The sequence below is a fragment of the Salmo trutta genome, chromosome 31, assembly GCF_901001165.1.
Source record: "Salmo trutta chromosome 31, fSalTru1.1, whole genome shotgun sequence".
NCBI classification, from domain to species: domain Eukaryota; kingdom Metazoa; phylum Chordata; class Actinopteri; order Salmoniformes; family Salmonidae; genus Salmo; species Salmo trutta.
Window position 1 is genome coordinate 20075044 of NC_042987.1, and position 25353 is coordinate 20100396.

The window sequence follows — 25353 nt, forward strand, 5'->3', positions numbered from 1 at the left end:
GGAGAATTGGTTTGAAATGGAGCAGTGCCTTATTGGAAGGTCAAATTTCCACATTGTCAAAATCCAGATAAAGTGATTGACCAGAGTAGGCCTACGTTAAGAACTCAAATGTGAAGGAAGGGGTAACACACACACAATCACAAGTAATTTAGCAGTTTTTAAACATTTTTAAAACGAAATGTTAATCCTCCCATGTAGGGATGTTGTTATATCGCCGATGTCTCCCCAACAAACACACATGCTATAGGAAGAGGTGACTGAGCAAGGCTTATCATGATACAACACAAGAAGAAGTATTTTATGCTATTATTCACATCCATGGGTTTTTTTAGTAGTCATTTATTAAGATGACCAATACACACTTGACCACTCAGGAACACACAGAAAAACAACATGAAGCAGACAAAACAGCACCACAAGATTTACACAACTAGAAACTGCCTCTATATGCACTTATAAAAATAGAACATTTGCTTAAAAATGAGTCAGCATAAACTCAACAGGTAAACACCAGCATCCAGTTTTGTATATTAAGTTACTAGAAGGTCACTTATAGAATCTGAGCATTTAATACACTCTCTGAAAGTTAGAAATCAAGTCTTAAACCTGGAACCGATAAGACAATGGTACACAGTGAAAAAAAAATGCTTTATTTACAACCATATCTCAACACACAGCCCCAAAAAGTGTCAAACTAGATCGAAAACTATTTTTTTATTGTATTTTAGTGTTCTCGCCCCCAGATTGAAATACTTGATATAACTAAAATGGTTTATGAATGATTGCCACTATGTTAAAGCTTTTTAAAGTGCAACAGACTGATATTCGTGCATAAGTAAGAACAGGTGTAGCAAGAAATGTAGAGTAGAAATTCTACAAATTTCATGAGCACAGTTACAATCTTGCAAATTCCTAATGCCAAACTCAGCAGATACTCTGCCTTTTAGGGTTCTCTCAAATGAGACCAAACAGAGCTACATCATATAAATATCTGTCTAGCTGGGTTAGTTAATAACCCCAGCCTGAGACAGGAGACCAAGCCAGTATATTGCTATTCACGGAAGCCTGACACACTCATTAGCTCCTTTGTGGCCGGTCAGTGAACCGAAATCTATAAATCTGAATTAAAAAGTCCCTTTCTTTAAGCCCTGCTGCAGAAAGACTAAATCACCCATTCCAATAGGAACTTTTCTTTCTTGCAAATAACAACAACCTCTCACCCACACACTGTAATACTAAACCCCTAAAAAGGGAAATCGAAACTAATAAATACAAACTACAAAAACTGATCCCAAAGTTCTTTAGCCTTGTCTCACATTGCTCCCTCTAAAGCAGAGCTTCAGTCATGTGTTCCAATGGGATTATCCCATAGAGCAGAGCTGAAAAGAGGCTTCCCGGGACTCTGCCTCCTCCTAGTCAAACAGGTCAGGTACTGTAGCAGTCCATCCAGACCCAACAACAGGAACTCATACAATAAAGTCTTTAATAAATGAATTGACAAAATACTATTTTTTTCTTTCAAGATGTACAAAGATTAAACCATTTTTTCAAATCCAAGTTGGTTGGTTATCAGGGTCATTTTGCCTTTGTTTAATCTTTTTGTAAAACAAACTTCTCAGTTCTCCGGCTATGCTTGTGAGCAGGGAGTGAAAGAAGACATTGCGAGTGCTTGAGTCATGAATGTGAAGAGACGGGTGAAGAGAAGGGAAGGGAGAGGCCTCACAGCTAGAGGCTGTTTTCTCAGGTCAGGTGATAACAGCTCCTACTCCTGGGAAGAGCTGCTGTGTGTGGCTGTGGTGCTTCTGCCAGCCGCCTTGCGTTCATAGTTCACCAGTCTCTGTCCAACCAGGTACCTGAGAGAGAGAAAAAAAGACTTTCAGAGAGAAATACCATGCCATGAAAGGAGAGAGGCTACAGAGTGTAAATAGCACACCAGTATGCCAACAAGTATATCCTCAGAGGCTTGGAGAAGTCATTTTATGATTTGTATTGGAAACTATGGTGCTCCACTGTCATAATGGAGACTAACACAGTCTGAGAGACATCCGGAAACCATTTTATCAGGTCAGTATCGGCAATAAGTAACAACTGTGGTTGTGCTGAGCTTAATGTCAGAGTACTCACTTGTCATTCTTAATGTGCTCATAAAGGCGCTTAAATTGACGGATTTGGAAGGAGAGGATTCCCACCAGCATGACTACCATGACCAGTAACGGGTAGATTCTCCTCTGCACCAAATTCTGCATCTCCATGGTAACTCCTGCAGAAAGAGCAATCAGAGGTTCAATGATACTTTCCCTCACCAATAATATACATCTCTCTCGCACACAACTGAAACCAATAATTACACTTTCATTATCTGATAATTGCCTTACCTGGGGAATATTGAGCTACGATGGGGACGATGCCAGCAGAGATGACATAGGGCACACAGAGAGACACCAGTAGCACACAGATAACCGGAGCAGCCAGCTTACGGATGATGAAATGGAGATCAATGTTGCGAATTCCATTAGCGTACACCTAGAAGATGAAAAAACACTAGGAAGTCAATATAATTCCAAAATGTATTCAACATTAATCTGAGCTATATTATTAATGGCATCATACTACAGCTCTTCACAGTAATTAGGGTAATAATCATAGTAAAACATTCTTGTGGGAGCGACCTGTTCGATCACGGTTTTCAGCCACCACTGGGGACCCATCAGAGTAATGGCAGCAATAATTTTGGCATGGAGCACTCCCAGAGCCCAGTCCTGAAACAAAAAGTCCCAACAAGAGCAGGTTAGTCTTAAACAGCGGTGTTGGTTGTTGTTGCCTCTTCTTCTGTTATCTGATTGCAGGAAGCTAAAGACTTCATCATAAAAGTTTTAGGTGCAGTGTCAAATTAGCTGACTGACCATTCACATCGCTCCAGCCAAACTATCGTTTCTTCTCCCCCATGAGGCTGGATTTGCATGCCTCCCTGACATTTTGTAAAACGCAAACAAATTCTGACCGTTCTGATTGGTCACAGAAACCGGTGGGTTAGGCCAGAGTCAGCCTACATGATGACCTTATCAACTTTGATACTCTGATTGGTTAGAGACGATCCAATCGTTGATTCATCTGTTTTGTACAACGGCCCTCATTTTGACGTCAGCAGAAATGTATTCTAGGAAGGCAGTTTTAGACAATGTACGGTGTGATCATAGAGCAGCGGAATTAAATTCAGGATGAGTCATTAGGCAAGTGTAACATTTTAAGATTACCATTTCAATCCAATGTAAAGCTTTATGGTCATTGGTGTTAGATGGGTGGCCCTTACAGTACCTGCCAGGGGTAGAAGAGTGGTGTCTGGTCCAATGGCACCCTGAGAGGAGCTACTATGACCAGCTCAAATAGCAGGCCCAGCAGGAGAGGGATGGCTCCAACCAGCAGCACAGCCACGACCACCGTCTTCAGGATCTACAGTACAAAACGTATAGAAAACAGAGGGCTAGAAACACAGGCCTCTCAACACACAACACAGATACAGTAGGTATCACTTCACTGAGCGGACTTCAGATTGCATTCGGAGTCAGCCTATATAGAGGACATGAATGACCTAGAACCACGCAATCACACAGAGATGAGCCACTGCAAACTAACAAAGCACAGCATAATAAAAAAGCATAACCCCAAAACATACAGTATTGAAACCACTCGTGTATGTCTTATAAGTGTCTATATTTCCATATAATTTGCTGTATAAAATCACATGCTTATTCTAATTCAGTTGCTGTTTGCATTACAAGTGTGAGGGGAAAAACAATAAGAATGAGTTAGAAGAAGAATGAGTTAGAAGAATAAGAAGAAGAATGAGTTAGAAGAATAAGAAGAAGAATGAGTTAGAAGAAGAAGAAGAATGAGTTAGAAGAAGAATGAGTTAGAAGAAGAAGAAGAATGAGTTAGAAGAAGAAGAATGAGTTAGAAGAAGAATGAGTTAGAAGAAGAAGAATGAGTTAGAAGAAGAATGAGTTAGAAGAAGAATGAGTTAGAAGAAGAAGAAGAATGAGTTAGAAGAAGAATGAGTTAGAAGAAGAATGAGTTAGAAGAAGAATGAGTTAGAAGAAGAATGAGTTAGAAGAAGAATGAGTTAGAAGAAGAATGAGTTAGAAGAAGAATGAGTTAGAAGAAGAAGAAGGAGTTAGAAGAAGAAGAAGAATGAGTTAGAAGAAGAATGAGTTAGAAGAAGAATGAGTTAGAAGAAGAAGAAGGAGTTAGAAGAAGAAGAAGAATGAGTTAGAAGAAGTGTGAGTTAGAAGAAGAATGAGTTAGAAGAAGAAGAAGGAGTTAGAAGAAGAAGAAGAATGAGTTAGAAGAAGTGTGAGTTAGAAGAAGAATGAGTTAGAAGAAGAAGAAGAATGAGTTAGAAGAAGAATGAGTTAGAAGAAGAATGAGTTAGAAGAAGAATGAGTTAGAAGAAGAAGAAGGAGTTAGAAGAAGAAGAAGAATGAGTTAGAAGAAGAATGAGTTAGAAGAAGTGTGAGTTAGAAGAAGAATGAGTTAGAAGAAGAAGAAGAAGAATGAGTTAGAAGAAGAATGAGTTAGAAGAAGAATGAGTTAGAAGAAGAATGAGTTAGAAGAAGAATGAGTTAGAAGAAGAATGAGTTAGAAGAAGAATGAGTTAGAAGAAGAATGAGTTAGAAGAAGAAGAAGAATGAGTTAGAAGAAGAATGAGTTAGAAGAAGAAGAATGAGTTAGAAGAAGAATGAGTTAGAAGAAGAAGAAGAATGAGTTAGAAGAAGAATGAGTTAGAAGAAGTGTGAGTTAGAAGAAGAATGAGTTAGAAGAAGAATGAGTTAGAAGAAGAATGAGTTAGAAGAAGAAGAATGAGTTAGAAGAAGAATGAGTTAGAAGAAGAATGAGTTAGAAGAAGAATGAGTTAGAAGAAGAATGAGTTAGAAGAAGAATGAGTTAGAAGAAGAATGAGTTAGAAGAAGAATGAGTTAGAAGAAGTGTGAGTTAGAAGAAGAATGAGTTAGAAGAAGAAGAATGAGTTAGAAGAAGAATGAGTTAGAAGAAGAATGAGTTAGAAGTGTGAGTTAGAAGAAGAAGAGTTCAGGTGTGTGTTGGTGGTGTGTGTTGATAGTCATTACCGTGTTGCAGAGCATTACCATGAGGGTCCACTCCTGGACCTTGAGCAGAATGACCCTCCTGCCCTGGGGCATCCAGGCCAGCAGCACGGTGATGGCCCTGATGGACAGCCAGCACACGTATAGGCCGCACGCTGCCGTGTACAGCTCGTGGATCTTTGCACTGCCCGTCCAGAGGGACATCAGGTACCGGCCGGCAAATACTGTAGCAGGGGGCGGAGTGAGGGGGTGAGACAGCGAGAGTAAGAGAGGGTGACAGTAGGTAAATGTGGAAGAAAGTGGAGTGGGACAGTGCAATTCCATTGAGTGAGTTGAGTGGACTATACAGTGAATTCACCTGGCAACGTGAGACACACCAGACTGGCCACCAGCAGTGTCACACACATGAACACGATCAGCAGCACAATCTAGAAAAACAAGAATGAATACACATGAATAGACCACATTGAATTTTATTTGCATGCTCTGTGACAAAGATGGCTTAGAGAAAACAAGTGTCAGGTCTAATGAATAGCTAGGCAAGCTACCTCCTACCAGGTGAATCATATTATATGGAAGTTATAATCATGACTCACCCTGAAGCTGAACTTAATGGGTTGGTGGTAGGGCTGGAAGCCAACAGGACCTCCCTGCTGTAGGATAGCCTGGTGGGCAGCGTGCAGCCCATCAGGGATGGCGTTGTTATTCCTCCCCTGCGGATTGTTGTTGGCCTGCTGGTCCGCATCATCGTCATTCTCCTCCTGGTCACCCAACAGGTACGAGTGAAGGTCTCTGTGGCACAGACAGCACCGTTAACATGGGGTTCAAAGTCTTCTAATTGGCTGAGGTGAGGCTGAGGATATGTGTCAGTCTATAATAGCTCAACTCTAGGGTTTAACCCTGGTTTTATGGGAGAACAATGAGAGCCTACATGAACTACACCATATATACAAAAGTATGTGGACACCTCTTCAAATTAGTGGATTCGGCAATTTCAGCCACACCTGTTGCAGACAGGTGTATAAAATTGAGCACACAGTCATGCAATCTCGAAGACAAACATTGGCAGTAGAATGGCCTTACTGTGGAGCTCAGTGACTTCCAACATGGCACCGTCATAGGATAGGGAGCTTCATGAAATGGGTTTCCATGGCCGAGCAGCCGCACACAAGCCTAAGATCACCATACGCAATGCCAAGCGTCGGCTGGAGTGGTGTAAAGCTCGCCGCCATTGGACTCTGGAGCAGTGGAAACGCGTTGTCTGGAGTGATGAATCGCGCTTCATCATCTGGCAGTCCGACAGACGAATCTGGGTTTGGCGGATGTCAGGAGAACGCTACCTGCCCCAATGCATAGTGCCAACTGTAAAGTTTGGTGGAGGAGAAATAATGGTATTGGGCTGTTTTTCATGGTTTGGGCTAGGCCACGTAGTTCCAGTGAAGGGAAATCTTAATGCTACAGTATACAATGACTTTCTTGATGATTCTGTTCTTCCAACTTTGTGGCAACAGTTTTGGGAAGGCCCTTTCATGTTTCAGCATGACAATGCCCTAGTGAACAAAAGCGAGTTCGATACAGAAATGGTTTGTCGAGATCAGTGCGGAAGAACTTGACTGGCCTGCACAGAACCCTGACCTCAACCCCATTGAACACCTTTGGGATGAATTGGAACGCTGACTGCGAGCCAGGCCTAATCACCCAACATCAGTCCCCGCAGCAATGTTCCAACATCTAGTGGAAAGCCGTCCCAGAAGAATGGAGGCTGTTATAGCAGCAAAAGGGAGACCAACTCCATATTTTTATGAGATTCGACAAGCAGGTGTCCACATACACTACATGACCAAAAGTATATCCCAGTAAAATAATGGATTCCAATATAAATGATAAAGCCCAAGAACACTCACAGTCTAACAGAGAGTTGGTTTGTTGTTGTTTGTGTGTGACACTCACAGCAGATATCCAGCGGTGACGGTCCAGGCTCTGACCAGGCCTTTGAGCCACTGGCGTGTGTGACCTTGTTCCAGCAGCGCAGGCAGAACCACCTGAAGTAGCAGCAGTTCCAGAGAGAGCTCACTGACTGGAGCATCACTGGGAAACGGAGACATTATCATCACCCATAACGGAGTACATTACAGAGGTATTTGTTAGTTATTGAAGAGGCATTTATTCATTACTAAACATGCATTGGTTATTGATGTTGTAGCGTGGCATGTAGCGTGGCATAATCCGGCCAATGACTTATCTTCTGGTAATTGCAACACGGCCGACTTCGGCCATAACAGCTTCATGACATTACTAGGAGCCTATGGCTTAAGTCAAGTCCTTCCATTGTTATTCCAGGCCACCAGACTTTTAAAAATGTAGTTTACCTTTATTTAACTAGGCAAGTCAGTTAAGAACAAATTCTTATTTTCAATGACGGCCTCCCGGGGAACAGTGGGTTAACTGCCTTGTTCAGGGGCAGAACGACAGATTTTTACCTTGTCAGCTCGGGATTCGATCTTGCAACCTTTCGGTTACTAGTCCAACGCTCTAACCACTAGGCTACCTGCCGCTCCACTTACCTGTACAGCATGACATTGTAGGGGAGGAAGGCTGGGAGGATGAATTTGATCGTCCTTATGGGAAGCCACAACATTAGTAAAACTATGGAGCCAAACACCACCTGCAGAGAAAGACCAGAAACCCAGTGTTACTGGCACTGTATGTCCTGTCCAGGCACCCATAGCTACAGCATTGTACATTAGATAGGAATAAGTGGGTTGCAACTCACCACTGATAGAATTAATCTTCTGAGATGTCTGTATATTGGCAGGTGAATCATTTCTTGGACAGGATTAAAATCAGGATCGTTCAGGTTTCTGAGAAACCATAAAACACCGGGTCTCAGCACCTAGAGCGACAATTAGAAACAGATCTTATTGGGATTCATAACTCAACAGCAGAAATCTCTTCACATAGGTTTATGGCACCTGAAATGACAGTTATAAAGGTATGAGAGAGAATACCATCTCACCTCTCGCAGTAAGAGGATGAACGAGGCAAAGTAGAAGACGTAGACCATCCCTACAAGCCAGTGGAGGAACATGGTGGTGCCGGGAGCAGAGTCAAAACTCAGCTCTCTGTCCTTCAGAGAGGCATCAAACATCTCCTGCAACAACACAGAACAACATTTGGCTTTTCAATAAAGGAAAATGGAGGTATGAATTATTATTTTGAAAGGACGCATCATTAAAGCAGAAGAACATGGTCGGCTTACCAGTGAGCAGATGTCGAGCCACCAGCCACAGATGACAGGGAACACACCGATCTCCACGACTACCAGCAGGGACACCTGGTTAATCATAATATCAATATGTATTATAACTGGTGTGTATTTCAATGGCAATAGAAGGCAAATTGTTAGTTTATACTGTAATCCAGACTGAGAATATACTGTACGCAAGATAAACACAATATGCTGTATGAATATACTTCTGAGCCAATAAGACACAAACTAGTCATATACCAGTCAGGCTATGCATTTCCAATCAAGGAAAAAATAATGATCATAATGTTCAGTACCTTGACAACAATGTAGCACACTCCTAAAAGGTGTCTGGATCTTTGGAATCGCACCAACGCTGCCAATCCCTGGGATTTTCATTAAGGAAAAAACACATGCAATACATCACAGGTACTACATGTCTATAAGAGACTAAAACTAGGCTATAACACGCTTTTGTAACAGATACCAGAGGATACATGGCACAGTATTAATGTCATGGCCAGGAAGATGTAGCCTACGATGGTGGTGATGAGGCCTTCGAAGTGGGAGGCCTGCACCTGCAACAGGAAATGACATGACTAAAATAATCTTCTTTCTGACACCGCAAAGCAGCTCAACAGTGTATGGAGCGAGTCATTCAGATTCCAAAACAAACTTCACAAAATCCATTCATACAGATGTCAAATATAATCTCTCTAGTTACACACAAGAGAAAGGCCTTAAATTCAATGTAATTTACACTAAGATGGTACTTACATTATTTTCAAAGCCAAGACCCACAACTGAGAAATGTCCAATATGATACGGACAAAAAGCTGAAAAGGAATGTTAGTCACTGTTATAATATTCATTTAGATATATTATATTTTTTGGTTAAAAAGGCACATTCTCTTAACATAAGTTTAATGACACGTACCAAACACCAAAATGAAGAGTGTGTTTAGTGAGACCACCCAGAAGACATGCTCCTGATGAAGAAAGAGGGACAACATATTTACAACAACCTGAAGATTTTCTCAAAAGGGTACGACATTTCATCAAACATGGGGAATGAGCTACTTACCAGGAAAACCAAGGAGCCATCAAGACCGAGCATCTGTGAATACATTTTTTTTTTTAAAGAATGTTAAATTTCACTTTACATTTCTTATACACAACAATGACCAATGGGTATATAACACAAATAGGCCTGAGGGAATTCTAATTCAAACTCACCCTCTCCCATGTTAGCTCCTCTGCTGCCCGGTCCCATTCCAGGGCATTCCAATTCATGTCATCTAGAAAGGGACAAAAGCAGCACCTCACTTACTGACACCTCAAATTAACACTTTGTCAAACAAGCAGTCCAGATATCGCCTACAAATTAATGTCTATGATGACAAAATATACATTATGATATAAAAAATGTGTAAAATGCAAAACCACCATCCTAAATTAGCCTTTGAAATAAGGCTGCATTAGGTTAACATCTAGAACCTTTATAGCCTGAGTAACAGTCTATTTGTGCCATTATACCAAATCCTTGTCACTGACAATGAGAAATGGTGCAAACAGATCTGGGTCCAGGCTAGAAGCTTTCCATTCGAAGGTTCATACCTTGTGCACCATTGTTGGCGTCCCCTACATCCTCAGCCCCAGCCTCGTCTTCCAGCTCTATGTCCTCTGCCGGGTCCACCTGGATGTCAGGGACCTCAGCCGCTGGACCATTGTCCGCCATGGGCTCAGCAGCAGCAGGAGCAGGCTGGTTCTCACCCGCCCCCTGCCCAGGACCAGGGCCCTGCTGATGGGGAAAAGACATGGGACACAAAGGTGGGCGCGGTAGCTCCAGAACATTAGAAGAGGCTATCTCTGGTTAAGGAAGAGTGTATTGAGTGCTCTTTAACACTCAACTTAGAAGTGACAAGTTGCAGTGAAGGAATGCTATAGTTAGCACATAATTATGTTCACCCAAAGAGTGACTTTGACTTGACTTTGTAGTGGGATTTTTGGTTACCTCATTAAGTTGTGGAGCTGGTGCATGTTGTGGCTGCTGCTGCTGATTCTGCTCCAGCCACTGGGGGGCGCCACCATGAACAATCTGCTCCCGCAGCCACACCAGACTGATGAAGGCGCAGAGCGTACACGTCACCACAAAACAACCCTGCAAGCAGTCCGCCAGCAAGTTCTCTCTGTGGATGAAGGGACATTACAATTGTTTCATGGTGAGTCAGAATGTTATTGGCTAAATGACTAGACAACATTTGTTTAATGTTTTTACAAGGTATTGTTTTGTACAGGTTCAGGAAAAGAAAATAATGACCATCTTACGTAGAAAGCATATCTAAGGGCAGGGTAAGGAGTGAGCTCACAGAGCCGGTAAACAGACACTTGTAGATGCGACCTGCGGGAATAAGACAGTCAGTCAACACACACTGACATATTCAACAAGGCCAACAATGGATAGCTTACTGAACAACATGTACCACCAGACTGTGTTTTAGAACATTTGTACTTACATGCTGTGAGAGGAACGACTCCCAGCCAAGCAAAGGCAACTAGTGTGTAGTGAAACCAGTATCTAATAGCTGTGCCTACACTTGTCACCAGTCCCGCAAATATGTCCTGGACAGGCAGTCGGGAAGGCATGTCTGGAGAATAGACTGGAAAAAACAGAGGAAAGAAAGTATCAAAACAGGATATTTCATTTTCACATCCTCAAATTCCAACCTTCCTTTACTGGTCCTAATTGGGTCCATTCAGAACTAAGAAAAGCTTACATTGGATCATAATAGTTGTCTGGTCAGAAAAGTGGCAAAGTATTTTCTATTGGTATCATGACAGACTATGCTTGTCCTTTAGACAATTTAATCATCTGAGAAAACTACAATTTAAATCTCTCACTAAATGAATGAGGATGGCAGACGGACTCCGGTAAGAGAAATAGAGATTAGATTGAGCAACACTAGAGTAATGGATTAGTATAGACAAGGCCATGTGTGTGTCCCCTAGGCCTGTGTTGAATGATAACTAGTCAGGGCAGCTCACAGTCTTACTCAAATGAGAATAAGTAATACTTCCCGAGGCTGATCAAGACCACATATGCACTTCAAAATAAAATACTTCAAGAAATATGTTAGGTCAGTCATTGGATGATGATATTGGACTGCAATCCCTCTGTCAAAACAAGCAAATGACCCTATGACGTAGGTTAGGCCTATACGTTAGTCACGTTGTTGGAACCCTATATAACTTAAGTAAATGCTGCATTGAATAATATGTTAAACAGAATAGGTATATAGAAGGAAATGAAATTGAATGACTTACTTGGCGTAAAAGCAAATCTGTGTTTGCATAACTCGCAGTATTCTTTTCTGCTGTGTTTTAGCCATTGTACCAAGCTGTGAAAATACAGATGAATTATGTAAGTGTGTTGTCACATGTGCAGCAATATAAAAGATCAATTTCAGTTGGTTAAGGACAGACCATCTAGCTAGATTTAGCACAGGGAGCGATCTAGTATCAGAGCCCATCTCTGGCTAACAGATCACATTTTCATGGCAACTTGTCAAACCCTGGCTTCCATTACACCGTTCCCATAGTAATACTTGGCTCTGCTCCTCTCTGTTGAATGTATCATGCTCTGGCAAGAACCCAGTCTGTCTCTAAAGAAATGCCACTGGCCCTGTGTTTGAGTATACAACCAACCAGCACCACATACCATTCTTGATGGATGAATTTTATACTTCCTGTGCAAACACAGGGGTGATATAGTGGCTTGTCCGGGGTTCCTTCAGACCGGCAGACCCGGCATATATCCCCTGCAGAAGACAAGGACATGAATCAGACAAAATCAGAGAACAGGGTTCATGAAATTCCGATAGGCTTTGTTTAGAGAAACCATCATATGCAACTTGCATGAAAACATAGCTAGCAGATCTTTCAGTGATCTCAAGACTCTTTTGATCAGGACCTTTCATTTGTAAATACTCTGGGGCTTTTGATTAACTTTACAAAAGATCAACGAATCATCCCCATGCTTTACCTGTCACTAATCAAGTGATTGGCAGCACTAATGGGTGGCAAACGTACATTCTATATTGTTGTTGTTATGTTAGCTATGTTGATTAGTTAACTAGCTAGAAATGGAGGACGGATACATCACTAGTCTATTGAATTGAAATGTAATCAATAACGTGTAGAAGTGCTGAGAAGTCAGTAAGCTAGCTATTAACTAGCAGTGATAAAGGTGGGTTATACTGCATCTAGGACTTAGTGGTGAGGGCATGTCATTTAGCTAAAGCTAGCTAACGTTAGCTAGTGATGCTAGCTACTTCATGCAGGATGTAGCTTCGGTAGAAGAAAAAACGGGTTATTGTCAATTTGCGACAAAACAGATTCCTAGAGGCGCAATCAAATGTGTGTCACAACAGGAGGTTAACTAATTCTGTAACGTAAATGTGTTAACAAGATGGGTTGATGAGGTTGCTAGCTACCTTCCTCGGCGGTGTCCATCTTGAATGCTGACGCACACTGTCCTCTTTTCAGTCAACACATAACACCGTCTGGCTAGTTGGTGAAAAGCCTAGCAGCCAGCGAACTAAAAAAAAACATCTCAGAATGATGTTCGATTCAATCGCTGGTTACAATGTAACTTCACTATTTGATTCCCCGTGGGGATACAATGTAGCAATTTTATCAGGCACTCCGGGGGCCCTGTGGCTAGGCTAGCTACGGTAAAAACTGCTATGCACAGCAACTATCAAAATGCTGACGGTATTGAGTTACCGTACAAGAGTAAGCTGCGCACTTTTATATTTTTTTAAATTAACATTAAACAAATACGTTAAGACTTTCATATTCAGTCAAATTCAATATAATGTGTTAGGTAGTAAGAAATGCAAGATGGGGAATTTGCTTAAATTATCACAATTTGTTTATTACTGACTCTCACACATTTGATTTTATAACATCCTGGGAAGGTTTTTCAAATCAACAAATCCCTGAGGCATCCAGGGATTAACACAATTAGTATGACGTGGTAGTGTCATCATTGCCCAGGGGCTGCTGTGGAGTTACAATATGTCCCTGATGCGTTCCTCTTTCTGTTTTGAACGACTCTGCATCGTATACCCACACAGTGTCTATTCCTTCTCCAGCGGTGCCATCAGGTGCCCAGGTGGGAAAAGGGAAACGGCAGGCCACCACTTTAGCTGTGCTCTGTAGTTCTGTCTGCAGTTTGCCCTCCAACTGATCCATCTGTGAAGTAATACAATCAATTATCATATTGAGGGTCATATTGTTGATGTAGTGCTATGCGTGGTGGCATTTACAAAATAAAAAGCTACCCTTATTTTGTCAAGTCTAGCAGATAAATAAGAGTTAAACTCACCATCTGAGGTACTCCAAATATGACAACATTTGAGTACTGATTAAAGCTGACCTGAGAACCAGGGCATACACATACATTAAAAGAAAGACCCAACATTAGTCCCAACTTTATTTTGGATGAAGAACAATTTGTAAATGATCACTGGTGGATTGACTAACCTTCCATAAATCTGATATGTGGAAGGAAGTAGAATGATGAACACCCGCTCTCCAAGCTCTGTAACGGGAGTACCACACCAACCATGGATTCAACTCAAATCCAACAGCTCGAAATCCTTTCTTTGCAGCTGCTATCACCTGCAGAAATGAAATGCATGGTTAAATCAAAGTGCCAGTGATAGGAGCAACATAATACTACACATGTCCAGCCTAAAAGTCTTCAGGGATGCTAATAGGCTACAACTAAATTCCCTCTAATGCAATTTGTAACTTTAATTTACTGTCAAGAGTGCAACCCCTGCAAATTGCACAAACCCAAGGATCTAACTTAACAATCAAAAGTGAAGTCACAATCACAACTTCAGACAATGGCTGGTCCTCCTCTGATCAGACTACTTAGTGTACTTACTATTCTTCCATCCCCACTTCCGATGTCCACGAGGGATCCAGATCTCGCCTGCAGCACTTTCAGGACATTTTCCACCTGTGCTGTAGTTGCGGGAACATAAGGTAGGCACACCTTTCTCAAAGCAGGTGCAACAAATGGCCCTGCAACAGCGTAAAGGGCAACCAATGACCCCCCGACAATTCCAGTTGCGATCAGTCCTAAACGTTTTTTGAAGCCGCTGTCTTTAGCATTAACGTTACATTGTATCGCCTCCGTTTCCAGTAGACTGTGTTCTGCCATGATGACTTGCTACTTTGAATAAATGAATGAGCGCGAGCTGCTGGAAACCTCTCCTCCCACTGTTAGCTAGCTACTCATCCAAGGATATGTATTGATAGCTACATCATTCAAGAACATGTAAACATTACGAGACTAACCACCAGAAGTAACGTTACACTTAAACACGTGGGACGTAACTAAATAGCAAACTGACATGACATTTGAATGTCAGAAAAGGTGAAAATACTTTATTAGAATCGAAACCTCTCTCTCCTCTCGTTCTGGACCAAGGTGTGCTGCAGCTTTTTGTCCGACTTGATGCGAAATACAGTTTCGGTAGTTCCTAGTTCCACTCAATCATCTTGCTTTTTCCTGTGGTCAACATGCCATCCTCTATTACTACCACCCTATGTGTCACAAAACCAAGCATTTCATAATATAATGTTGATGTAAAATGATAATACATTTGTAAATGTAATAACAAAACAGAGGTACAGTATTTGGAGATGGGGTAGCCTAGACAATACAGAGGGAGCAATGTATTATAACTGACAGGAAAAAACACTGTATAGACAACACCATTCAACAATAAAAAACGAAATATTAAATCATAACAGGTGCAAACACATGATGTATATTGTATTTTTCATGTACACAGTCAAAGGGGGAAAATAAACAACTTCATATCCACAACATACATAAATTAAAATCAAGGGGACATCATAGATCATATCAGAATGTGTATGTTTTTTGTTCACAGAAAATACTTACAAAACCACAACCATTCTATGATATGCATTCTTAATTTGTAGGCTACTCGTGTGAATCCAAGCAGAACAAAAACATATTTATTTAAAACAAATGGAACAAGCAAAGAGGAACAGAAAATCTGTGTGGTTGTAGGGCATGCATGTTCCTCATACCTCAGAAATCATTGGACATTGACTGATGTGCAGCCAGGACATGGTGGCTCTGGCTGGGGGTCGGACAGTCATCCATGTCGTCATCCTGGTCACAACCATCCTGCCCGTCCTGTGAGTAACTGTACTTCATCATCAGTATATTCCTGTGGCTGGAGGGTGTGGCCTGGTGGGACTGGGAGAGAGGTATGTCTGACATAATGGCTGCGTCCCGCACACTCAGGTTACTTTGGCTTCCCCTGACGCTGGACACCTGGGAGTGGGCTCCGCCGCAGTGGTGGTCACGAATGCATTTGGACGACGACCGTGTGAGTTTGTGAAACTTATCAAAGTCCTCGGCCATAGCCATTTCGCTCATGTGGTCGGCAGAGGCTGCCCTCCGCAGAGTGCACAGTTCATAATGTGGCGGCTCAAAGGCCTCGTGGAGCAATGTGGGGTCAAAGTCATCCCTCCTGATGATGTATTTTTTGCGTGGCTGTTTAACTTGAATGATACTTGCCACAATGAGAAGGACAACCACCAGACCACAGGTGACTAGAATGATTGTGACATTGGTGTGGTCAATATTGTCTAAGATGCTGGCTTTCCTCTTCTCTGTGGACAGTAAATATTACATACAATTAAGTTTTCTATTTTGGCGGCTAGGTTTGAATTGTGATGAATAGTGTGATGAAAGTTACATTTAGATTTATCAACATTACATTTAGAATGCACCATTAACTTGTACTTTTGCCATACATGTAACCTAAAACATTGACTGTAGTTTATATTTGTCAGCTCTATACCCAAATGGAACAGGTGTCTCACCTTTGCAGTTGTTCTCGTCCCAGGGGTAGACACAGTTCTGGATCCCGTTGCACACTAAGCTGGTGTTGATACACATGTTGCTATGGCAAAAGAAAGCCTCCGCTTCACATGGAGCTGAAAACAAGGGGAAGATAACTTTACTCCCTTAACATTAAATTGGGTTTGAAGCTAATGAATTACATTAAAAAGCAAACAATAAGGCTCATTGTCAAGAAGGCACACTGCCACAACAAACTTCAACAAATGCCAACAAACAGACACCTATATGCATTTTTTTTTTGTCAGTGTTTGTTGGTGTTTGATGGGGTTTAATGTGGCAGTGTGCAAGTGGCTTTAGATCACGTTTGGTCCAGGAGTGTTGTTACTATACTGTAAAAGAAATCTAGTTGTTTCAACTAATTATTACTAAGTAACTGGTTCCACAGTTACTCAACTTTTCGGTCAAAAGTGTTACCTGAATTTAACATTTTTAGTTGGCCCAAACTTAGCTCCAACTTGATAAAACATAGACAACAATTCAGTCAATTTCAAATGATCTGTTTGCTTAACTTGTCTCATATATTAATTCAACTAGAAATTATTATTTGGGCATCTTAACTAAGAAAGGCTATGCAACTGGTTACACACACAGTGCCTTTAACATACAATGTTTTCAATTTATATGTTTGAGAGACATGATTACATTGTGCATGTTCATTTATACAATCATTATTATTCAACATGTCATTATTATTCATCAAGCTTGCCTGGGATTTGAACTCACAACTTTTGGTTCATGGCATACTGATCTTCCTGCTACACCACGATGTCTGTGTCAGTTATCAGTTAATCTGACTATTCTCTCATCATTGATTTGATTTACTTATTTCAGCGTTTAGGGTTTTCTGTATACAGTAGTTGTCTAATGTTGGTGGGGCATATTACTCAGTTTTAATGTTAATCCTTAATCACTGTGATAAATACAATTGTTTTATTTGAGTGTACTTTTAACTGAGATTTACTTTGAAGTGCAAAGTGTAGCAGTACAGGTCAAATCAATCATTGGCACAGGCATTGCAGGAAGATCGGTATTCTGTAAACCAAGAGGTTGTCAGTTCAAATTGCAGGTGAGGACATGTTGAATAATAATTACTGTATAAATGAACATGGACAATGTAATCAAATGTGTAAGTTGAAAAGATTGTATGTCAAAAGCACTGTGTGTGTGTAACTAGTTCCACAGACTTTTTTTGTTGTTGATGAAGATGCCCATATAATAATTTCTGGTTGAATGAACATATGAGACAAATTGAGCAAAGACATCATTTTAAATTGACTGAATTGTTGCCTAAGTTGGAGCTAAGTTTGGGCTAACTAAAGAATGTAAGTTCAGTTAATACTTTGATTAAAAAGTTGAGTAAACTAAAAAAGGTTGTGGAACCAGTTACTTAATAATAGTTAGTTGAAACAACTATATATTTTTTTACAGTGATAAAATAACCCAGTAAAGGGGACCCTGTATTCCCTGCGACTTCCTCTCCTTACAAACTAATTGGAACATTTCAAACAATGTGTCAACAGATAAACATAGCGACGCCATTGTTCCATACCCAGCCAACTATTACCGACGAGCAGCATTGTAGAAACTAAATACATTACAAATGAACGTCTTGATTAGTGTTATGTTATGTTAGCTAGCTACAAAGTTGCTTTTGTATAATAGCCAACCTCTACCGACTAGCAGCACTGTAGAAACTATTACATTATAATGGAACGACTTGATTAGTGTTGTGTTAGTTAGCTAGCATTTGCGTCATTTTAGTCAATAAGATTTTCGCAATGTAAGCTTAACTTTCTGAACATTCGAGACGTGTAGTCCACTTGTCATTCCAATCTCCTTTGCATTAGCGTAGCCTCTTCTGTAGCTTGTCAACTATGTGTCTGGCTATCCCTGTTCTCTCCCCTCTGCACAGGCCATACAAACGCTTCACACCGCGTGGCCGCTGCCACTCTAACCTGGTGGTCCCAGCGAGCACGACCCACGTGGAGTTCCAGGTCTCCGGCAGCCTCTGGAACTGCCGGTCTGCGGCCAACAAGGCTGAGTTCATCTCAGCCTATGCTACCCTCCAGTCCCTAGACTTCCTGGCGCTGACGGAAACATGGATTACCACAGATAACACTGCTACTCCTACTGCTCTCTCCTCGTCTGCCTACGTGTTCTCGCATACCCCTAGAGCATCGAGCCAGCGGGGTGGTGGCACTGGAATCCTCATCTCTCCCAAGTGGACATTCTCTCTTTCTCCCCTGACCCATCTGTCTATCTCCTCATTTGAATTCCATGCTGTCACAGTTACCAGCCCTTTAAAGCTTAACATCCTTATCATTTATCGCCCTCCAGGTTCCCTTGGAGAGTTCATCAATGAGCTTGATGCCTTGATAAGTTCCTTCCCTGAGGATGGCTCACCTCTCACAGTTCTGGGTGACTTTAACCTCCCCACGTCTACCTTTGACTCATTCCTCTCTGCCTCCTTCTTTCCACTCCTCTCCTCCTTTGACCTCACCCTCTCACCTTCCCCCCCTACTCACAAGGCAGGCAATACGCTTGACCTCATCTTTACTAGATGCTGTTCTTCCACTAATCTCATTGCAACTCCCCTCCAAGTCTCCGACCACTACCTTGTATCCGTTTCCCTCTCGCTGTCATCCAACACTTCTCACTCTGCCCCTACTAGGATGGTATTGCGCCGTCCCAACCTTCGCTCTCTCTCTCCCGCTACTCTCTCCTCTTCCATCCTATCATCTCTTCCCTCTGCTCAAACCTTCTCCAACCTATCTCCTGATTCTGCCTCCTCTCCTCCCTTTCTGCATCCTTCGATTTTCTCTGTCCCCTATCCTCCAGGCCGGCTCGGTCCTCCACTCCTGCGCCGTGGCTCGACGACTCACTGCGAGCTCACAGAACAGGGCTCCGGGCAGCCGAGCGGAAATGGAGGAAAACTCGCCTCCCTGCGGACCTGGCATCCTTTCACGCCCTCCTCTCTACATTTTCCTCTTCTGTCTCTGCTGCTAAAGCCACTTTCTACCACTCTAAATTCCAAGCATCTGCCTCTAACCCTAGGAAGCTCTTTGCTACCTTCTCCTCCCTCCTGAATCCTCCTCCCCCTCCCCCCCCTCCTCTCTCTCTGCGGATGACTTCGTCAACCATTTTGAAAAGAAGGCTGATGACATCCGATCCTCGTTTGCTAAGCCAAACGACACCGTTGGTCCTGCTCACACTGCCCTACCCTGTGTTTTGACCTCTTTCTCCCCTCTCTCTCCAGATGAAATCTCGCGTCTCGTGACGGCCGACCGCCCAACAACCTGCCCACTGGACCCTATCCCCTCCTCTCTTCTCCAGACCATTTCCGGAGACCTTCTCCCCTACCTCACCTCGCTCATCAACTCATCCTTGACCGCTGGCTACGTCCCTTCCGTCTTCAAGAGAGCGAGAGTTGCACCCCTTCTGAAAAAACCTACACTCGATCCCTCCGATATCAACAACTACAGACCAGTATCCCTTCTTTCTTTTCTCTCCAAAACTCTTGAACGTGCCGTCCTTGGCCAGCTCTCCTGCTATCTCTCTCAGAATGACCTTCTTGATCCTAATCAATCAGGTTTCAAGACTGGGCATTCAATTGAGACTGCTCTTCTCTGTGTCACGGAGGCTCTCTGCACTGCTAAAGCTAACTCTCTCTCCTCTGCTCTCATCCTTCTAGACCTATCTGCTGCCTTTGATACCGTGAACCATCAGATCCTCCTCTCCACCCTCTCCGAGCTGGGCATCTCCGGCGCGGCCCACGCTTGGATTGCGTCCTACCTGACAGGTCGCTCCTACCAGGTGGCGTGGCGAGAATCTGTCTCCGCACCACGTGCTCTCACCACTGGTGTCCCCCAGGGCTCTGTTCTAGGCCCTCTCCTATTCTCACTATACACCAAGTCACTTGGCTCGGTCATATCCTCACATGGTCTCTCCTATCATTGCTACGCAGACAACACACAATTAATCTTCTCCTTTCCCCCTTCTGATAACCAGGTGGCGAATCGCATCTCTGCATGTCTGGCAGACATATCAGTGTGGATGACGGCTCACCACCTCAAGCTGAACCTCGGCAAGACGGAGCTGCTCCTCCTCCCAGGGAAGGACTGCCCGTTCCATGATCTCGCCATCACGGTTGACAACTCCCTTGTGTCCTCCTCCCAGAGTGCTAAGAACCTTGGCGTGACCCTGGACAACACCCTGTCGTTCTCCACTAACATCAAGGCGGTGACCCGATCCTGTAGGTTCATGCTCTACAACATTCGCAGAGTACGACCCTGCCTCACACAGGAAGCGGCGCAGGTCCTAGTCCAGGCACTTGTCATCTCCCGTCTGGATTACTGCAACTCGCTGTTGGCTGGGCTCCCTGCCTGTGCCATTAAACTCCTACAACTCATCCAGAACGCCGCAGCCCGTCTGGTGTTCAACCTTCCCAAGTTCTCTCACGTCACCCCGCTCCTCCGCTCTCTCCACTGGCTTCCAGTTGAAGCTCGCATCCGCTACAAGTCCATGGTGCTTGCCTACGGAGCTGTGAGGGGAACGGCACCTCCGTACCTTCAGGCTCTGATCAGGCCCTACACCCAAACAAGGGCACTGCGTTCATCCACCTCTGGCCTGCTCGCCTCCCTACCTCTGAGGAAGCACAGCTCCCGCTCAGCCCAGTCAAAACTGTTCGCTGCTCTGGCACCCCAATGGTGGAACAAGCTCCCTCACGACGCCAGGACAGCGGAGTCAATCACCACCTTCCGGAGACACCTGAAACCCCACCTCTTTAAGGAATACCTGGGATAGGATAAAGTAATCCTTCTACCCCCCCCCCCCCTAAAAGATTTAGATGCACTATTGTAAAGTGGTTGTTCCACTGGATATCTTAAGGTGAATGCACCAATTTGTAAGTCGCTCTGGATAAGAGCGTCTGCTAAGTGACTTAAATGTAAATGTTAAATGACTGGAAATTGTCAAATTAATTCACTAACGCTCTAGGAAGGTTGTGAAAAGGATCCGGAAGCGGCTTTTTCGGCTGCCCTGATCAGCCCACATTCGTATGACCCCCACCGAGGTGACCAACATGACATCGTTGGCAACTGTGCTGCAGAACTTGTTCTTCAGGTGCTCCACTGAGCTACTCCCGTCGTACACAGCCACAAAGTTACGTTTGCATTCATTGGAGTTGTGCATCTCATATTCCAAAAATCGCAAATAGATCTGCAAAAAAAAAGTTAAATAAAAGCGTGAAACAACAGGTTCCCAACCAAATGGGAACTTGACTTGTGTATGTTTTGTATAGCATGTTTTCCAGAAGACCAATGGAGAATGTGAGTGAGGGATATTGCAAATATGAAGAAGAAAAACACACAAGAACTGTACTGACCCTTCCCTTTGGTGGCGCTCGAATGAACCACCTACAGTCCACAGCCTCTGTCTGTAAGGCTTTGCCCTCTTTGAGTATTGCTGCAGAATCAATGATCCCATCTGATCCACCCAGATCAAATTCACAAACTGTAGTACAGGAGAGTCCATTGCACAGTGTGTTAGTTATACAACAGTTGGCTGTTACAATATACAGTATGAGGCTTATATATGTTTACATAGGTGATATAAGAAGAACTGTGTACCTACAAGGCAGAGGCGGTAGGACACCCATGTCTTTAAATTCAGGATCTGAAAAGACAGCACACAACAGAGAAATTATTGTATACTTTTTCTGCCATTTCACAAAATACATGTTCTGTGTCTGAAAGGATATGGGCCAGCAATGCATATTCTTGACTGTGTGAACTCTGTCCTTAGTTTAATCCATTCTGCAATCATCCACTTGTCCTTCATAAAAAAATGTCGAGACAGAAAGAACAGGACTTCTATCCTAAAGCTTCACCATTATGATTTGTAGGTGGATTAATAATCCTTGGACCAGCTTTATACAGATTATGCTGCACAAGCAATGAGAACCAAGTGATAAAATGGGACTTCCAAAATGTTTTCATGATATCATCTAAAAAGATGAGGTTGAGGGAGAAACCAGTTTTTGAAATATTAATATAAATATAAAACAGTTATATTTAGAGGCAGATCTTTGTAATATCACCATGGCTGCAAGGAGGAGACAGCTGAGCTATTTAAAACCTAACCTCAGCCATGAATCTTTATTAATCCTCTTGTTTCTTACCTCTGTATCATGGATTATTCACTGTGTGTGTGTGTGTGTGTGTGTGTGTGTGTGTGTGTGTGTGTGTGTGTGTGTGTGTGTGTGTGTGTGTGTGTGTGTGTCAGAAGATGTACTGAAAGAAATACGAAAATATATTAAACATATGTCAATCTTGCTTTTCTATCCAGTTTAAAACAAATATTTACTGCAAACACTTAAGCTTATGTAACAGTGTAGTAATAAGATGATGATCGGTCAATTAATTATCCTGCCACTGATGAGAGGAATTAGAAGAGATTAGCATTTGGCACTAAAGGATTCATTACTTCTGAGGTAAACACTGGGAAATCAGCTTGTACTTCTCTACCAACGCAGGCCTGGGAAGGCTTTCTATTGGCTAGAGTATTGTTGCATGGATACTTTCTTTATGGATACTTTTTGTTGTATTAGTCCCGCAAAACGTACCCTCACACTCACTCACTCCTCAAAATGTGCCACTGTGTTTCAAGGAGAGATTATATGGGAATCAATTTATATCTATTTATATCAATCTATATTCATCTTTTGACACTGAAGTATCTCACCGCAACTTGTGGATGAGCCACTCACTTCAAGTCTTGACTCCAATGGAGGGCAGGCAGTGATATCGAATAACCATGTCTACTGGCAATGTCAAAACCTTCACGAGAATGTGGGGTTACTGAGACATTTTTGAAAGATTGATCTGATGAATGGCTTTGATTGAGAGAGAGGGAAACAAGGAAGCAGATTAATCTTTCCTCCCAACGTAAGTGCCCTATAAATTCTGCCAGTAATAAATTGTCAACTGCATGGGTATCCCTTAAGCCGAGGCTCAGAGCTGACAAGCTGTACTCCCCTGAAGACAAGCTTTCATTAACTGGGCTGGGTGAAGGAGGAGATAACCCCCCCCCCCCTCCACAGTTGCAGCATGTGTGCCTGCACTACAAATGCAGCAGCTGATATGGACACACACAGCAGTAAGCACCACACCAGTCTCCTGTAGCTGTAGCTCAGTCACTGAGCTGTGACGGGTAAATTGTTTTGGCTGAAGTTCTCTGCATTAACTGGATGTGTACAACTTTATGTCAATATTGTGTCTGTTTGTCTCCATGTGTGAGACAAACAGTTAGCCTGTCGGAGTCACACATTCAGCAACAACCTCAGAATAACACTGCAAATATTGAAATGTTTAAAGCAAATTGATGTATTTGAAATGATATTACCTTGAGTGAAGTTATAGCGTGCTGAAAATCCAATTGCCTCTAGTTCGCCGTCTGCGACAAACTTTATATGCAGGTATCGCCCACTTGATTTAATATACAAAGGGCTTTCCTGGCCACAGTATCGACCAATTAAAGTGGAGAAGGAAAAGGGCCCATCGCGGACTTCAATGTGGTCAAATTTGCATTCCCATGAAGGCTCTATCGAATACTTCTCATCAAAGAAGAGGTCGATGCATTGTCTTGGTGAAGCTGAGAGAACACAGTGGGGAAATGTAAGAAAAAGAAACACAATATCCAACAAAAAACATTTACTTGTTGAGATGGTGTTTATGTCTTACCTTCAATGATATAAATACATGTTCGCTCTGGTGGGTACTTTTGGGGGTAGTTGGGGGAGGTGAACAGGCCTCCCTCAGCCTCCTTTATCCAGGTGCCACATTGGCCTATTGGAGTCACCCCTGAATTGTTTGTCACTGAAGCACAAGATTAATGTTCAGGTGCCAATCATACCATTATACCATCCAGCTTTGTCTGACATTAAAAATGTATCAAATGTATTGTTATTGATATGGTGTTTCACGGTCTTCTTCATTAGACAGACATTACTTTTCCCAGTTAGAGAGATTCCAACATAACAGGGAAATAAATAACTCTACACACAGTGTATATTTCAGTGTTACCTGCTTTTTTCCCCGGTGTACCAGGCAATCCAAGAGTGATTAGACTTGCAACTACTGCTGTAAAAATAAAAGGAAATGAAAGTTAGAAAAAAATACCCAGAAAACAATTGGCTATGGAAATTGTGTTTGTGTATGTTACTAAACCACAAAATAAAAGGGTGTTCCACAAAATCCAGAAATTACCATTTCGTTTCATAGCATAATGAATTCACATGTAGCGTTTTTTTAAAGCGTCATGGCTGGAAAGTTCAACGGCAAGCATTGATTTAACTATGCTGTTGACCATCTAACTATGCTTATAAAGAGATCATGTGATACAAACAAAAGTAGACAAAATTTACCGAGAGGCAAGGCAAATTTGTTCACCATGTCTAATCCTTGCTGTTTTCAATCCCAAATATTTCCAAAACGAAATGAACGAATCATTATTCCGTGCAACGGGAAAATTCAATCATCATATCCACGATATCCCTATTTTATTTCAGTGTAAACAAAACACAAATACAAAGTTACGGGAGGAAAAGCAGTCTCAATCCGTCCGCTGCTGCTGTGACAGACAGATCTGAACGTTCTCCTGAGTCCTGATTTCCATCCAAGCTCAGCGACGATAATCCGACCGACAGCAACCTTCAGTGAGTATAGTATCCTTGACAGTTGACATCGTGCCAATTTTCCGTATTATATCTGCCACATGCCGGTGTACATCATCATAGGTCTCTGTGCTTGTGGTATTTATTTCTCGTGGACGTTCTGCATAAATACTTGGTCTGGACACTTCAAGCCAGACACTTCAAGCCACCTTACTCTCAAATATATAGGATATTCAATTCTGGTAGTACTGTAATAACTAGTTAATAAACTATAATGATGTTGTTTTATGAAGGAACGGCAATTCAGCTTCAACTCAAGCTCAACTTATTTTTTTAATTTTGTGGCTCCGGTGTG

General features: G+C 42.4%; 3 protein-coding genes across 4 annotated transcripts; all 3 read right to left on the reverse strand.

The window, feature by feature from the left end:
• Nucleotides 1–323: 323 nt before the first annotated feature.
• On the reverse strand, nucleotides 324–13106 carry LOC115169715 (E3 ubiquitin-protein ligase MARCH6). Of its 2 annotated transcripts, none has more exons than XM_029725616.1 (26): nucleotides 12840–13106; nucleotides 12065–12164; nucleotides 11671–11744; nucleotides 10863–11006; nucleotides 10675–10747; nucleotides 10361–10535; nucleotides 9964–10147; nucleotides 9583–9644; nucleotides 9431–9463; nucleotides 9284–9335; nucleotides 9124–9182; nucleotides 8844–8924; nucleotides 8664–8732; nucleotides 8359–8433; nucleotides 8116–8250; nucleotides 7873–7992; nucleotides 7664–7764; nucleotides 7050–7187; nucleotides 5696–5891; nucleotides 5458–5527; nucleotides 5142–5323; nucleotides 3316–3450; nucleotides 2670–2759; nucleotides 2376–2523; nucleotides 2125–2260; nucleotides 324–1853 (listed from the first exon to the last, which is right to left on the reverse strand). In XM_029725616.1, the coding sequence occupies exons 1-26, from the start codon at nucleotides 12856–12858 to the stop codon at nucleotides 1763–1765; spliced, it is 2742 nt and encodes a 913-aa protein (XP_029581476.1). In that variant the 5' UTR covers nucleotides 12859–13106; the 3' UTR covers nucleotides 324–1762. The 2 variants fall into 2 exon arrangements, with proteins under 2 accessions (XP_029581476.1, XP_029581475.1); XM_029725615.1 differs by having other exon boundaries at nucleotides 5124–5323; nucleotides 12840–13105.
• A 155-nt stretch (nucleotides 13107–13261) lies between these two features.
• On the reverse strand, nucleotides 13262–14884 carry atpsckmt (fATP synthase c subunit lysine N-methyltransferase). Its single transcript, XM_029725618.1, has 4 exons — nucleotides 14303–14884; nucleotides 13894–14031; nucleotides 13736–13786; nucleotides 13262–13602 (listed from the first exon to the last, which is right to left on the reverse strand). The coding sequence occupies exons 1-4, from the start codon at nucleotides 14579–14581 to the stop codon at nucleotides 13372–13374; spliced, it is 699 nt and encodes a 232-aa protein (XP_029581478.1). The 5' UTR covers nucleotides 14582–14884; the 3' UTR covers nucleotides 13262–13371.
• A 289-nt stretch (nucleotides 14885–15173) lies between these two features.
• Nucleotides 15174–25178, reverse strand: LOC115169716 (neuropilin and tolloid-like protein 1). The gene is made up of 9 exons (XM_029725617.1): nucleotides 24750–25178; nucleotides 24409–24465; nucleotides 24067–24201; nucleotides 23729–23977; nucleotides 21959–22000; nucleotides 21711–21838; nucleotides 21316–21544; nucleotides 16288–16401; nucleotides 15174–16074 (listed from the first exon to the last, which is right to left on the reverse strand). The coding sequence occupies exons 1-9, from the start codon at nucleotides 24775–24777 to the stop codon at nucleotides 15485–15487; spliced, it is 1572 nt and encodes a 523-aa protein (XP_029581477.1). The 5' UTR covers nucleotides 24778–25178; the 3' UTR covers nucleotides 15174–15484.
• Nucleotides 25179–25353: the final 175 nt, after the last annotated feature.

Excerpts from the sequence above, each read along its gene's own strand:
- LOC115169715 (XM_029725615.1), bottom strand. Across the intron at positions 10,748-10,862 it reads AGTCGTTCCTCTCACAGCAT|GTCGCATCTACAAGTGTCTG; the intron begins GTAAGTACAAAT and ends TTATTCCCGCAG. Across the intron at positions 10,148-10,360 it reads CAGCTCCACAACTTAATGAG|CAGGGCCCTGGTCCTGGGCA; the intron begins GTAACCAAAAAT and ends TTTCCCCATCAG.
- atpsckmt (XM_029725618.1), bottom strand. The coding sequence starts at position 14,581 with ATGGCAGAACACAGTCTACTGGAAACGGAGGCGATACAATGTAACGTT. Across the intron at positions 14,032-14,302 it reads GAAGTGGGGATGGAAGAATA|GTGATAGCAGCTGCAAAGAA; the intron begins GTAAGTACACTA and ends TCATTTCTGCAG. Across the intron at positions 13,603-13,735 it reads TATTTGGAGTACCTCAGATG|ATGGATCAGTTGGAGGGCAA; the intron begins GTGAGTTTAACT and ends ATTACTTCACAG.
- LOC115169716 (XM_029725617.1), bottom strand. The coding sequence starts at position 24,777 with ATGGTGAACAAATTTGCCTTGCCTCTCG. Across the intron at positions 22,001-23,728 it reads ACGCTATAACTTCACTCAAG|ATCCTGAATTTAAAGACATG; the intron begins GTAATATCATTT and ends CTGTCTTTTCAG. Across the intron at positions 21,839-21,958 it reads TGTCCTACCGCCTCTGCCTT|TTTGTGAATTTGATCTGGGT; the intron begins GTAGGTACACAG and ends CCTGTACTACAG.